The sequence below is a fragment of the Prorops nasuta genome, unplaced genomic scaffold, assembly GCF_024137725.1.
Source record: "Prorops nasuta isolate Cenicafe-Biocafe unplaced genomic scaffold, Cenicafe_Pnas_1.2 PNAS00003, whole genome shotgun sequence".
NCBI lineage: Eukaryota > Metazoa > Arthropoda > Insecta > Hymenoptera > Bethylidae > Prorops > Prorops nasuta.
This window is the reverse complement of record NW_027116800.1, coordinates 988632-1005027: the sequence shown is the minus strand read 5'-3', so window position 1 is coordinate 1005027 and position 16396 is coordinate 988632. Positions and strand designations below refer to the sequence as shown.

At 34.0% G+C, this 16396-nt stretch overlaps 1 protein-coding gene across 7 annotated transcripts in view; it reads left to right on the top strand.

Moving 5' to 3' along the window:
* Positions 1-16396, top strand: part of LOC136772107 (max dimerization protein 1-like) — an 83912-nt gene that overhangs the window by 6707 nt on the left and 60809 nt on the right. For all 7 annotated transcript variants that reach the window (XM_066724813.1, XM_066724811.1, XM_066724812.1 and 4 more), the window contains 2 exons: positions 8063-8156; positions 8335-8364. In XM_066724813.1, the coding sequence (XP_066580910.1) occupies positions 8063-8156; positions 8335-8364 (124 nt within the window). The remainder of the gene's footprint in view (positions 1-8062; positions 8157-8334; positions 8365-16396) is intronic.

The window sequence follows — 16396 nt, the reverse complement described above, 5'->3', positions numbered from 1 at the left end:
TCAGCCGATGACGAACGATCTTAACCGAAAAATTAATTTATACCAGTGCAAAGAAGCAAAAGCAATATTGTGTCTCGACAGTTTTTCCAAAGTTGTTTATTTATCGATAAAATCTTGAACGGAGCTTTGCGTCGTTTGAGAAAACAATAGTACCATTTGTATCGCTGCTACACTGTAATTAATTACATTCCAAATGTCTTACGTTATAAATTTATTGCAGAATTGAACAAACTTTGTCGAGGTAATAAAACGCTTTGAAATAAAAGTTGCTTGAAAATTCACCATTGGCTCCCCCTAGTGAGGCATTTGCAAGCATAAGCTATTTATTCGAATGCTCGCGAGTGATTTCATTAATTATTGCTCGAGTTTGAGAAGCTTTGATGTAGAAGCTTTCAGTGACACGACAAGAAAGTTGACGAAATACTCTCAATATTTGGTTAGTATGAAAAAAGTGGGAATTCGATATTTCAAACTTTTGAATTTTCTTTTGCGAGGAGGTTTCACTGGGTGGGGGGGGCATATCTGTAAAGGTCGGATCAGATACTCATGCTCATTTGTAATTGTCGCAGAGTCGATATGCTCCTTCATTCTTATTTTCTTTCCTTATTTATATTCTAGTTATTAATAAACTTTTCTTTTCATTTACCAACTTACGTTGCTTTTCATTTTATTTCATCAAAAGCTTGCAAATTATTAATTGACTCTAAACCAAGTGTATTATTGTGAAAAGATTCATTAGTAACAGTGAAGGATTCAAATGAATCAGTGCGTGCTTAAAATGGTGTACATAAAATAGAAATTACTGAAACTGAAGCGAAAATGGGGTGGGGTGGGGTGGGGGGGGGGGTGGTGTTTTTTTTTTGTTTGAACAAAAACTCCCTTTGTGTATTACAGAGGGTGGATACAAGAGTTTTGGAAACAGTCCAGTATCTCGGAAACTAAACACTTTAGAAATTTGGAAAAGTAGGTTTGAAATTTTAAAAACTCTGTACGTTATTCTATAATTGAATAATTAATAATGGAATATTCCAGAGCAAAACAATTAAAACTTGGTTGAAATTCAATATAATATTACTACCTGCAATTTTTTAGCTCTGATATTCTCGTAAACAAATCTTTTGACAATTTCATTTGAATTTATGGCTATAATGGTTTTATTCGCAGACTGAGCAATAAAATGTATTTTTTTTTTTTATTGTTTCAACTATTTTTTAGACATGATCGTTTCCTGACTTTTATCTCCACTCTATACTAGATCGTATAAAACTTGACATAATATAGAGTGAAAATAATTTGAGAGTTGTTGACATTATTATCACGTGATCAGTAAGGATTATCATCATAGTTTTTAAGTCATAGTAATCCAAAAGAGAAAAAGTATCAAGTTTGTCGTAGTTTTAAGACGTTAGGTGTAAGGTAAACGTTGGGTAAGTTTTTTCTCCTCTATTTGGTAGGACTTCTGATAAAAAAGGACCTGCGGCAATGCGATGCAACGATCTCATTTTATAACTCTGCTTATAATTCTACACGTCTACCTTTTCCGTCGTCCTTTTTAATAGATTGTCTTCTCTATTCTATTTATCTTACCATCGCTCGTCTTTTGCCTCACCCTATCCTTTTACATCCTTTTAAATCTCCACCCACCTCTCTCTCTTATTTTTCTTTTTCCCTCTCCCTCCAAACATTTGCATATTCTGTTTTTCATCACTAATCATTTATTCGAATTACGTTAAATTAAGCCAAGCATTTTCCCAGTTTCGCCTTAAAACATTCTCTCTGGCTCGACGATGTATTCAAAATTTCATCCAATTAAAATTGCCAGCCTTATATCCACTCGAAAATAATTAAATACTTTATTATACAACATATTATCATATACATATAAAACACCTTGATATTCATCATCACGTAAACATTAATTCAGAAATTAAATATTCTAAAAAATGGTCACAAATCGATAAATGAAGTGGGGCAATGCTCCTTGATTTTTATTTGTTTACAACGTACTATGTTTTACATATATAGGAAGGAAAAGGTTGTAATGCTTGTTGTTACATCGATCACAGTGGCATCTCGAAATAAGAATCGTGTATCGCAAGAGACGAAAACGTATTGTGCCATGTTTAAGAAGAACAACGTGGATAAAACGTGAATAAAAGCTGGATAAAACGTAGATGAAATGCAGGTGCCCATATGGAACGTTCAAAAAGTTATCTCTGCCTCAATTTATGAGCTTTTATATCCATCAGCTGTGCTACAGCAGCTAAGTGGTCCTAAATGTCTCGTTTAATTTGTTGAGTGTTTCCCCTTATCATTCGGATAACAATAAAGTAATACACTCGTATATTATACCGTTAAAGAAACTGTATTTTTTGTTGTGCAGCCGAAAATGAAAAATCGCACGAACGAATTCCATAGTAATTGCGTAACATTCGAACGATAAGACTCCAATGCTGCTAATATTATCGCGTCCATCGGATCTCATTTCGAGGCGCAAAAAAAAAAAAAGAAGAAAAAAAAAACAAAACTTTGGTTCCCTCCTTATTGCGCGGGCTCAGTCGCGCGTTTCCAGAACACAGTAGCGTTTATTTCATTCGGTAGGAACGATGCATCTCGCGTTACTACTACAATAGCGAATAAATGCTGTTTTAATTGGTACACTTGGATCACCTCGAAACCGTATTATTTGATCACGTGCGTTTTTAATATCCTTTAGCTGTTTATGTCGCCTAAGAATTTAAGTCTTTAATACTTTTTATCATTGCCATTTTACAATTCATTATCTACATTGCATATAAGACTTTTAAGACCAATAAAAACTGCAGTATTAAACAATTTCAAAGAGCTTTTATTAGAAACTATAAACACGTTATGTGCTTGTATTGGAAATGAGAAACGAAACCCACCTCTCGGCTGTTCATAAATAATTTTTGAATAATTTAGCATGTAATAATAAGAAAGTATTAATTTAAATTTGAAGCTAGAGTATTTAGGAAATTAGAATCGCTTTATAAACTTTGAATCAAAATGGCCCAGTTTTACTGTAAGGGTTAAACTTTCGACAACTTATTGAACAGAACTTTCCTAATACAGTATAAGCGAAACGTATTTTACAAGGGTTACCCTTAATACTTGACGTTTTCTCTGCAGAATACATTCTATTGTTGAAATTCTCCGAGCATATTGTAGGGAGTACGAAATTATAATATTCTATATATATGTATATCAACTATAAGAAGATTTACGTGTAAACGAAGTGTACGGTGGTGTGTGCTAATATAGAATTATTTTTCTAATTCGTTAAAACTAGTGTAAATGGATTGTATATTGATAGTTTAGCAAGTTTGCAAGTAGTAATTATAGATTATTATCTGGAAACTGTAATATAATAATATATATCGTTTATTATTAATTGCAATTATTATTAACACAGCTGATTCTTTAATAACAGCGAGGCAAAAATCACAATTAAAACCAATTATATCGATAAACCGATGTTATCGTTTGTTTCGTACTTATCTTTTACCGAGTCTTTTACAGTCAGTGATAAAAAGTATTATTGTATAAAACCTGTTGTTTTTTGTTTTATTTCATCTTTATTGACAAAAGTGTGTGTATTGTACGAAATAGGAAGAATAATCGCTTGGCTTGACCTTGTTCTTCGAAATCCAGTAATCATATTTTGGTGCTTTTCTTAGTGATAATGAAATCTAGCTGTGGGGCATATCGAGCAAATTGCTCTGATATCGCTTCAACCTTAATTAGGTCGTCCAGGGAATATCTTCTGTAGATTCACCTTTTCTCCCCAAGCGCAGAAAACGACCTCGAAAAACTCAATTTCCCCCCAGACACGTTCCTATATACACAAAATCATTATTGGCCACGTAAGATTCCTCGACAATTTTTGTTCCTGCTTTTGCTATTTCTGTACTGCTGCTAATCAAATCAGTTTCTGCAAAAATTACATTTTTCGCTACAACTTTTTAATAGGAATAACGAGACCCTGTCTCTATTTCTTCATTTCCTCGAGAAAATCTTTCTCTTCCGGCCAGTTCCAGTTCTCCAATATATGGTGCTTAAATATTTATGCTCCCAATTTTGTTCATCTACGTGTTTCACTCTAATGCTAATCAATTTTTTCTTATTAGCGATACGTTAATCCTCCCATTATATATATTAGGGTGGTCGTTAAAAAAAAAATTTTTTTGACGGATCCCCAAAAACCACTAGTATTTGATGAGAAACTACGGTGGTTGAAACCTGTGGCCTGACAAATGATGGAAACACGTGCCTCAATGCGATCAAATATAATTTTCGAAGAATTTTATAGTTTTTCGCTGATAACTCATTAAATATTCGATTCTATGAAAAGAAGCATATAACCTTTTCTCTGCAGAATTAAATTCTACATAATAAAGGTTCTATACATTTTTCTTCTAGAATGCATACTAATCGAGATATTCCTGAAAAATCGATCCTCTTTTTCGTTTATATACACATTACATTGACATATATGCTCATATGAGTAGTTATTCTTATTTCGCTGTAGTTACACATTTTATTTCTCTTAATTTAATAAAATATGTTAATTGTACGGTAAACTAAAAATAATTATTCATATAAACAATAAATACAATGTGTATAAACGAAAAAGAGGATCGATTTTTCAGGAATATCTCGATTAGTACGCATTCTAGAAGAAAAATGTATAGAATCTTTATTATGTAGAATTTAATTCTTTAGAGAAACGGTTATATGCATCTTTTCATAGAATCGAATATTTAATGAGTTATCAGCGAAAAACTATAAAATTCTTCGAAAATTATATTTGATCGCATTGAGGCACGTGTTTCCATTATTTGTCAGGCCACAGGTTTCAACCACCGTAGTTTCTCATCAAATACTAGTGGTTTTTGGGGATCCGTCAAAAAAATTTTTTTTAACGACCACCTTAATATATATATATATATATATACACACGCACCCAAGCCAAAGAGGAGTGATGAAACGAAGCCTCCGGCGATATGAAATTCTCCTACTCTTCCTTCTTTCCTATCTGTTTTTTACTCTTCTTTATCATTTAAGAAAGTGACTACTGTATACCTAAGACCGAGCTCAGAATCTACATTTTTTATTTGCTTAGTGTGGTAAGATTAAATTATTTCTTTTGCATTATTCTTTTTATATTTGCATATTAATGTGTTCAGTGGTGAGAGGACAGATGAATATTAAAAGAAGGATTCATTGAATTCAACAATTTTCAATTCTTAATAACTTTTTAATTAAGAATTATACAGAAAATAATTGTACAGGATTTTTAGTGCTAATAAGCTCAAAACAAATTGAATTAAATGTTTGCTTTGTCACCAGTTAACTGAACACGTTTCATAGAGTTCATTATATACTTTGAACGTCCAACACAGTAACTTACAGAAACGTTTATATCTGTAACTATATTAAAAGTACGAATGTTTTGCTGAAGATTTTTTTCAATGTAAATAGAAAAGTTTCGAGATGGACCTATGCAAAAACTTGATACCTGTTATAATTACGGAGATAAACGTTTTCTTGCGACTATTTGGGCTTTGGTGTTTTAATAATCAAACTATTATGTATTTTAACCGCTCTCTCAAACAATATCCTTTACTAATAGACATTTTAATAAAAGCGATACAATATTCAATTTTTCTTTAAAAACTCCCAATAATTCGAATTGATAATTAAAATTAATTTAATTATAAAAGTCTATGAAACAACCACTTTAAACAATATTAGAGAGTTTTTTAAACGTGTTTAAGGAACTTTTAGAAGAATCTGTGGACGTACTTACAAAAAAAAAAAAAAAAAAAAAAAAACTGAGCAAATGCCTCTATTTTTAGTAATCTGTTCTCCCATGACTCGCCCACTTTGCAGAAAAGTAAACTTTCTTGTTGTATTCCCCTCTTCATATCTTTCGCTTTTCTCTCTCGTTTTTCTCCTTCCACTTTTCTTTCCTATCGATCGATCTTACCATGTGAACTCGAAGAAACCTCGATGCACATGACACCATTTTCTTGTAAAAAATGCTTCATATGCAGAAATCTTGTAAACATTTACATTTCATACATTTATTCCTCTATGTACATCATCCATCTCTCCACTGTACGAACAACTTTTATATTTTTAATGTCACTTTCCCATTTAAGTAGCTTGCAATTTTTATCTAATTTTCAGTTGCTTAATATTGAAACTTAAAATTACCTGTTTACAGACATTTTCATGTATACGCGGTATATACTGTTTAATATAAGTATATGTATATATATATATATGAAGTAGCGCAAGGTTATTCGTAACTTGATGCCCGCAGGGTTAAGACTTTCATATCACGTGGAGGAATAACGCGTGAAATAATTATATTTTCAAGAAATTATTATGTTTACCTCTTTTAATCCATTAAAAGGGATACAGTAGGATGCTGGGCATTTTCTTCTTTCTAGAATTTTCCAAGAAAACTATTTTAGCGTCGTTTGTGTGTTTCTCTTCCGAAAAAACTTTTTATAGATTTAGAAATGTCCAGTTTTACAATATAAAGGCGAGTATTGACTAGAGAATTTTTGTGCTCACGCGCACAGTATATCTCGTAGAGAAATCCTTTGATGTGTACCGGCATCGAGCGGATCGTTTTCAAAGCGTGCGTGCAAGTTTGTTCTACTCGGAATATCCAAAGTTTTTAACCATAATTATATGTTATTTGCAAATCTATCATAAGCATCGTTTTAAGCTTTCAATAATCTGTTTTAAGTATACTGAGCGCAGAAATCAATTACTGGCTTGTTTTTCTACAAAGATGGGACTGATATCACGAAGAAACCTTGATTTTTAGTCCAATATATATCACGTTTTCGTTATTTGTGCATATTTTTCATGTTTGCATGGAAAACGTCACTTGAACATAAAATATTGCTTTTTTTTTACTATTCCCTGCCAAATGCGAAAGTTCAAAAGCCTCTGCTTTTTCCTGTATATTTTTTCACCTCTTCATGTCCGTTCGTATTTCATTCCCTGATTCTTTATAAACAGTTTTTCCGCGATTTTTTTTTAGTAACATTTGTCTGGCATACTTTTGGGAGAATTTTGTACGATCGTGGAATATGCTCTTGAAAAGGGACTTTTTTCTTTTCTCGACTGTTGCTTTTTTCCTAGGAAAATAAACACAGAAGCTTTAATTGTTATCGAATAATTAACACTGACAGGGTGAAATTAAGTTAAAGCTCGAAGCGCCACTGGTGCTACCGTCTAATGCTATCTGACGTCACTGAGTTGGAAAGTGCTAAAAAAATAATTACTCAAGTCGAAAATTGAAAGAGAGAAATTTTTTCTTAGTCCAACTTGAGGATTATTTCGAATCAAGGACGCGTGCGTTTTTTGCAGCACTCTCTATAAAGAGCTGGGGTTTAAATAAATCATCAGATAGGATTTATTATTCATTTTTATAAATCTGGGTTTGTCCAAGAATAATATCACTTGGTTAATGGTTTCCTTGAAATGACTTTAGGAGCGAATTTGTGAAAAGTTTTCGAAAGGATATTAAGTAAGTTTTTACGAGGATATGAAAAGAAAGAATTTTAGTCTGAATAGACGTAAAAGTATGTGATACCAGTGTTCTGTTGATCTCTTCCGTTCTAGCTGTGTCGTATCTTACAATCTTATCATAAATATTTAATATCTTCACTGAACGTAGCACGCTTTATCAAATTGATTATACATTCAAGAAAAGCTTGCGCGTCGCATAACACATCCTTTTATGGAAATGTGCGAAAAATTTTTCATTCCCTCTTTCCTCCCCCTCGTGCCAAAACAGAACTGGATAACTGCAGCATGCCTTATTTCCTTATATCTCACTTTTCTCATCTCCTATAAACACGATTTAAATCATACTCTATTTCCTTCCATTCTTTGAAAAAAAAAAAAGAAAAAAAAAACACTAGTTGGAGTTAATATACTCTCTTTTTCATTTTTAACGGTTAAGGCTTTTTCTTGTTTAACACTTTGCTAATGTACTTACGTATTTACCACACAGAAGCTGAACATGGATACGCTTCGACTATGCCCATACCCGATGATTTGCGGACAACTTCGAAAAGGCCAAAGACAAAAAAATCCCAGAGCAGCAGGTGAGAAAACATATTAAACATTTTTGTAATATCAGTATAAAAAGTTGCATTTACTATTACATTTTGTATATAGTGTTTATTCTATTGCATCTTTTTAAATCATTTTTAATATTTACAAAATACTACTTATTATTGAATTATATTTAATAGATCATGTTTTTTTTTTTTTTTTTTTCAGGACCACTCACAACGAGCTAGAGAAGAATAGGTGAATACAAACCTTATTTATTTTAGATGAATTTTGAATGAAAATGTAGATTACGCGTGAATTCGTCTTGAGCTTTAGGTTCCCTGTATAATGACTCGAGAGGATGGTGGTATTTTCAATATATGATATGTAGGTGTTGGTTTGATTGAAATAATGTGTGTGCGATCCCTGTGAATGTACACAAGAATATAGTCGCTAATCTAGTTATAATCTCAAATGGAAATATTTAATCTCAACGATCAAATGAAATAGTAAATTAATATAATGCTTTGAAAAGTTCATTAGATAAGCTACAAGAATATGTCGAATAAAAAATATATTGCTCCATTTAAAAATACTCATGGTGACCTTCGCATATGTGATATGTGCATACATAAGGTTAAAGGTTTAGGTCTGGTAGAGAAATTGGTTTTAGCCCTGTAGCTTTTTTTAGATAGACTGCTTTCAAAATCCATAAATTTTTTTACGCGGGTAGGTAGAAAAATTAAAATGAAACATCCTGTATATAAAATAATGAAGATTCTATTTATTTTGTTGAAGAAAGTTGATAGGAGCGAAATCATGTAAAAAGTGCAACTGGTCAATGGTCTACTCAGAAAAGTACAGCACTTTGATTATTAAACTTATCACTTGGAACAAAATTAATATGAAATTTTCGTACATCTCTTTATTTCAATAAATAATACATAGAATCAATTTCGAATTTAAATTGTTTCATTAATTAAATGTAGTACATTAGAGAAAAATTGGTCCCTTAAGTAAGATGTAAACGATTTCTTTGTTGAAGAAAAATATGGACGTTTATATATTATATTTTTTGTATGATTAGTACAATGTATAGAAGCATCTGTGTTTGGTTGTCGTACGGTTTTGACGGGCTTCTGGTGTTTCATGCGAGCATTTCTAAAAAACATAGGGCCTATGAAAGAATAAAAGAGGCCCATATGAGCGGGCAGTATCGATTTTTTTCGCACTCGTGCGACTCGACAGAAAATGTAGGGAGATTATTAACGCCCTAAATAAAGTTGGTCCTTATACCTTAGAAAAAGCCGTTCAGAATATTTTTAAATTTATTTTGAATTGGTTAAAAGTATTTCGTGAAATATTAAAAGAAACTTCATTTTCAACAAACGACGTTAAATTTGAGGTTTGCATTATTACTTTTTTACTGAAAATGATATATTTTCTTGGGAAAAATGTGGAAAATTTGGAAAAATATTTAACATCTAGGGAAGAATAGTTTTTGCATTTAACAGAGTATAGTGTACCGTGGCAAACACGCAGAAATATGCTATAAAATAAAAATTCAGCAACGACATTGCTCCCTTCTTTGCTATATTCTCCTCCCCCTATCTTTTACATTCACCCTGTCCGAATGAGCAAGAGTGGTGAGATCCTCCCGTATTACGTAACACAAATGAAACCATCAGATTCACGTCACACAACAGTTTGGCTTCATTTTTTCTTTCTCGACTGTAAATTACAACAAAAAAATAATTTCCATTCAAACATCGTTGAATGCGATTTTTGACAAAACAAATAAACGTCGAAATAAGATCGATTGGTTGGTAAACAGTTTAAGATGAAAAGACGAGAAAAGAAAAATCCTCAATTTTCTTATTAGGATCACTCTGCCACAAACTTTGGAGTATTTCTATCAAAGATAAGCTTATTAAATTATAATTATCAGTGGATATAGGAGAATTCCTAAAATAATTGTTTCCCTCTAAAACTTGTTATTCTTCCTGCAATTTATTCGATGCATCATAATGTTATTGATGCAAATAAACATGAAAAAAGTCTAAAGTTTCCTCCCTCGACGTATATCAAGCTATACGTAGAATTAACCGGAGGCTATGAAGTTGCTAACTAATTTTTATTTGCGAGCCGAAAGGTAAATTATCCGATAAGGAAAATATTGGTTTTTTAATGAGTTTGTCTCGTTAAAGTTTAAGCTTAAATATATATATATATATATATATATATATATATATCGAAGCGAGGTAATGCGGCTAATGGCGAGAAAACTAGTAAATCTGTTTTTGTATAATTTTGAACGAGTTTATTAGGGGGAGAAATGACGGGAATATTGTTTCCCGTCAGGCTAGCCAGGTTGCTTGCTCGCTTTCGAGGAATGTATTTCTTGTATAAGGATATCACACGCGATATTATGATTATTCTTGACGAGTGGATATTGCACCTGTGAGCGCAACAGCATACAGTACAATCACGACACTTGGCTTATGTTTATTTATGACGAACGGGGTTGCAAAGTGGTAATTTATGTCGGCAGAATTTCGCGTTGTTCGATCGCTATTATGGAATATCGTAGAAATTGGAGGCGAGCTGCACATTCGTTATTGGCTGCGCTAATCGCAATGTCACTCTTGCCCCGATGTTCACATGGCATTACGACTCCACTGCGCGCTCCGATACTCCATTTTTTCAGCCCAATAATTTATCCCTCTCTATATACAATTCGATCGATCGCTTTTCTTTTCTCTTCTCCACTTGCACCGGGTCTTAATTCGCGAAGGACGTTTAGTTGCATCGATCAAAGGCTCTTCTCATCGCGCCTTCTTCCACCAACGTCGCGCCATTATTTCGCATCGTACACGTTACATGAAACTTTCATTTTTACTCGGCTTTGGTACATGCACTACCGTCTGTCGCCAGTATTATCATTATTGCCATTGTTATTAGCATTTATGGCGTTGCCATCGGTTTAATCGGTTATAAAGTGGAAATGATCGTGAATGACATTTTTTATAGCTGCTTAAGGGATCGTTTTCTCTCGACGAATGATTTAGAGTGCTGCTATGTGTCGAGGACAATGGAAAAGTGGACCGTGCAAGAGAGGCATGTGTGACAATTGTACACAGATGCTGATGCAGATGCGTGTGGCTCGAAAGACATCTGGCCCCAAACGGCCCTAATATTTTCTTACCTCCTCGACTGTAAAATTCATGGCTACCTAAATTTATTGAAAATTCTCTAAACTATATAACGCACGCACGCACGCACGCACGCACGCACGCACACTACACGAAGAAGGTTGTTGCTTGCATCGGGTCGAGTGGACGGATGTTTTACCAAAAGCTCTCTTTCGACCGTACACAGTGTTTGTTTAGCTCGCGGAGTAGAAAAATCCTAGAGTCGGAGACTAAGTGCGGCTTAACAAACTAACTCTTTGTTCATAGAATAAAAGACTTGTTATGTTACAGTGTAGGGCTCGATATATGCAATTTGATATGTAGTATATACCGACCAACGCTGGGGACCAAGCTTATCTTTGATAGTGCATTATTGAAACACGGTGCTTTCTGTCACGAACCATGTGCTGCTTATTTTTACTTGTAGCGATTGCTCTCTCCGTGCGACTAATTCCAGACATTTATGTGTGTGCAGTCAAGACGGGACAAAAAGTCACTCGGTTTTGGTTTAGACTAACTCTAACAAGTATATACGCACACGTTATCCAAGTACGTATAAATCTATTCTTTTTCTAAATTACGAGCAATAAGCTTAAAACTCCTGCTTTAACATTAAACTGCAATTACTAAAACAGTGCAAAACACACATTCAAGCTCTTTAATATTTATGACAAAATTGTGATATAAATAGTAAACTGGTTAGAATCAACGTGTGATTAATATTCATAAAATTGCTTTTATTTTTCGATTCAATACACTACTATGGTAGATTGGAGATTGAATCGTTGCGGGTGACAATTTTTAGTTGTACGACGTGTCAAGAGAAAAGTAAAAATAGCTACTTTTTTTTTTATATTTAGCAATACTAGCAACTGTTATAGGTTACGCATAGTTTAAAGCTACCCAGTGCTGATTCATAGCACGTCGGCCTGAGAGTTTACGTTTTTCTCCCTTATCTGTAAATATTTTATTCGTTCATCTATCTGAAATTATTCAGTTACTATTGTGTCAAGGTTTCGATCGAAAGAATCGCTGAACTCGGTATAGGTGTACCCTTGAACATATTTTCTTCGCATAGAGACTGTTTTGTAAATAAGGAATTGTACGTCTCGGGATTACTCGTGTTTACGAAATTTTACTACGAAATGTCTTTGAGAGAGCTATGATAATATTGATGATTGTCACACACACACACACACGGTTAAGTTTAATTTTTAACAATTATATTTCCATAGAAACATATACGTATAAGAATGCAGTACCTGCGCAGCGAGCAAACGCAGAGTCGAAACTTGAATGATTAGTGATTTTTATAGTACCATTACCATGATGTATTCTATACGTTCAAGGTCTTATGAGCTTGGGGAAAATGTAGAATAAATGCAGACTGATACAATATTCACGAATTCGCTCGTGTTTATTAGGTTGAAACGTAAGTTTATCGGACACCTTGTAAGCTGGAAAAATAGCTTTTTTTTTCAAAGCGATCCAAAAATGTGCCAGCAAAACGATGAGCATAAAATTTACACATTTATATCACGTTTACGCAAGAAATGCTTCAAGACATTCTTTGTACGGCTATTTTGTACTACTTTCTCATTCCAAAAACAGGCATTATGTACTTAAATAATATATACATATCCAGCATCCAGGCTTCATAAGTTATTCGCGTGTTCACGCTGCAAGTATTTATGATGTAATTATTTAGTCGTTAGTTGACGCAACTGACCTGTCGTTTAAATTTGATCACAAAGCTCTTTTCGCACCTATATTGTTGGTGCTCAACAATACAATTAGTTATTGCAACTGTATTTGTCTTTCCCCAAGAATATTAGTAAAATTTTAACACAGCGAAGAGTCGAATGTTAATGATCGATGGATTCATATATAAATGGCTGTTAAAATTTAGCGCGCAACCATTTAATTTGGCAGAGATGAATTTAAGACCGAACTACAATTTAACACTACAGTGAACGATTGTTGGCGTAATAGGAACTGCCTATCGTGTAACGCACGGGATAACTCATTAATGATAAAGCCTTATTTGTAAACAAATATATTCAATACACTCGCGCTGCTTTAATGAAGCAGTAGATTGTCATATTAGCGTCCTGACATTAGATATCCTTATCGACTACTGCCCAGTTTTTTCGCGCGAGTGCGTCTGTGTCTATCGCCAATTGATATTTAGTCATCACGGATCAAACGGGGATTAGCTTTATCGGACTGACAATTTCCTCTGTCATGCTGCATCGATCTTTAACGAAATCACATTGCTACACGTATACCGCAGCTTATAACGAGGACAGAAACTTGCCACTCGTCTGTGTTTTCACAACAGACCGCAGTGCCATTGAAATTGCTTCATCATTTCTTCATGGATAGCTTCGATGATCCGGAGTCGAAAATATTTCTATAATTTATCTCTCATAACGTTGGCACATATGATTTAATTATACATTTATCCAAGCACAAACGAAAGAAATTTTATCGGAGTAGTGTTCTTTCGGAGGAAATTCTTGTTCGATTTGTGAAATGCATCGTTATCAATTGGCCATGTTTGCAATATAGACAGCAGTACCGCTGAAATTGCTGCATCGTTTCTTCATGGATACCTTCGATGATCCGGGGCCGAAAACATTTTTCTACAAATCATTTTATAAAGTTGAGATATATGTTAATTATAAATTTATCCAAGTGCAGGCCTGAAGCATGAAAAACGAAACAAGTTCTATCGGAGTACTGTCCTTTCGGAGAAAATTCTTGCCCCATTTGAAATGCATTGAATTTTTAAGCGGCTTCCTTTGTACTGCTTCTCCGAGATAGCCAGCTTCCGGCTGGCCACAACCACAGGAATCCCATAATTTTGAATGGAGGCTTGATACGCTACCTGTTTGCCCACAGGATATCACAATAATTGACAAGCCCAACCACTTTTAGACGATAAATCATCGTTTCAAACATTTTCTTTCAGCCCCATCTCCTCTCTTCTATCTCTTGACTTAAAAGTCATTGGACATTAAAATAATACCAAGTCTTGCACATTTGTTTATTTAATTTTCCTTATAAGTAATCGACGACCATTGGGCTTGAAGATATTCGGAAAGTTCCTCGATACTCGATTGTAGTTTTTTACAAATTCTGCCGGATTTCAATTCTCTATGCGATAAAGATGGATAATTGAAGCGCGAATAAGGCAGATTTTGAATAATTCAAGCGAAATACGGAAAGGCTAGAGGGAATTACTCTGATATAAATGGAATGACAAAAATGCTGCAGTAACTCTTATGGCGATAAAAGAATAGGTGAACAATTGAATTTTAAAATGCTGGATCACAAAGGGAAAGATGAGGAGGAGGAGGGGAGACAGCGGGATTCGGAGTGCAGAGAACTTTCCCCATTTCGGTACGTTTTGCAGCCGTCAACCGAGCTAACCTGCGCCACGAATTAATCTATAAAGCAATATGCATATACAGAGAACAGTGAAAAATTCACGCTTTTTCTTCAAAGGCAACAACACTCTCCACTAGAGTGTCCTTCCTCATGTTTTCGTCGTCGAAGGCTTCAACGTTGTTTATTATTGTAGTTGAAGAAAGAGAGTACCGAGTATTGCTCTTGTGCGTGCACACACTGCACAGCTATGGCTAATTGCCTCTGTCCAAATATCGATCATTAATCAGAATTTTTAAGATTCTTTCAAGGTACTCCAAAATTTTCTCAATGTGTTTCTCTTCCCCCTTTCTGCGCTTATCCACATTGTTTTACAGCTCTTTCATGTAAATTTTCTGATACTGCTGCAAACGAATAATAGCTTTTGAGTTTATCGACTGAGACCTTTGCTCTCCAACAGTACACTGTGCATCTACTTTTCTCTCGATACGATCCACTTCCCAAACAACCACCAATCGAGTGTTTAATTAGTTCTGCGCCAGATTCTCTTTGCTCTTCTGTCATTTGTATCATTGTGCAGCTGCACATTCGGATTTCATAATAAGATTAATTTAAAAACGGACAAAAATATTTAATAATTACTTGAATTATTCTACATTACATATATGGATGCTTTAATATACTGTTTACTACGAATTATTTGTTTGGATAATAGACACTTTATTACTTTCCTAAGTAAGCTCTATATATTTATATGAGTAATGAGAAATGAGTTGTACAAATTTATTCAAGAAATTTAGAGGGTGTGTGTGCGTGTGAGAGGGAGATGATCTTATAATAGGAGAAAGAGCATCGAAGAAGCAGGATGAATACAAGAATGACGAATGTAGAGGAGAAAAGAAGGGAAGATGGGTGCGGGCAAGAGACGATAGAGGGTACTTGCTCTGTCGAATCGTCCTTGACCCTGCGCGGGAACCTCCGTCCTATCTCTCGTATTTTTCGGAATAAGGATACATTCAACATTGCTCTTCGTATTACTCTTCCACATCGTAACTCTTCTTCCATCTTATTATTTCCCTATAAACAGATTTCTGAGCTCTTCTTTTTCCTCTCCTAAACATTTTCTTCATATTTCAACTTTTACTACATTATCCTGAGAATATATATACCAACAAATTTAACGTAATAACGCAACAATATGAATAATCAAATAAGTACTTTTCTATAAATATTATTTGCATAATTAACATGTATCTTTTTACATTGAATAATATAAAATTGCATCTATCGCAGAAATTGTTCAAGGTTTAATATAGCCTATTTATTTTTACCAACTAATATATTTGTTAACATATATGAGAATAATGAATTTCAAATGTTAGTTTTAAGATTTCTTGCACGTTTTTCGTGCAGCTGGGGTGGGCAAATGGAAAGTTTTATTAGAAAGAAAGAAGAAAAAAAAAAGAAAAAATCTCGGCGTTTGTGCCACGACAGAAATCTCGAGTAATTACCTTGTAATGTTACACAAAACAGGAGGTTTTGAAGAAATTAAAAGGTGTTTGTGTGGCGGGTGGTTCGCTGGCACATTTTGCAGTACTGGAAGCATTCCAGGAACCCTGTAGGATTCAGCAACCTGTAGATGCAAATGACCGAGAGAGAGAGAGAACACTAACACACTCCTAACAATAGTCGGCGAATGCGTTTTTACG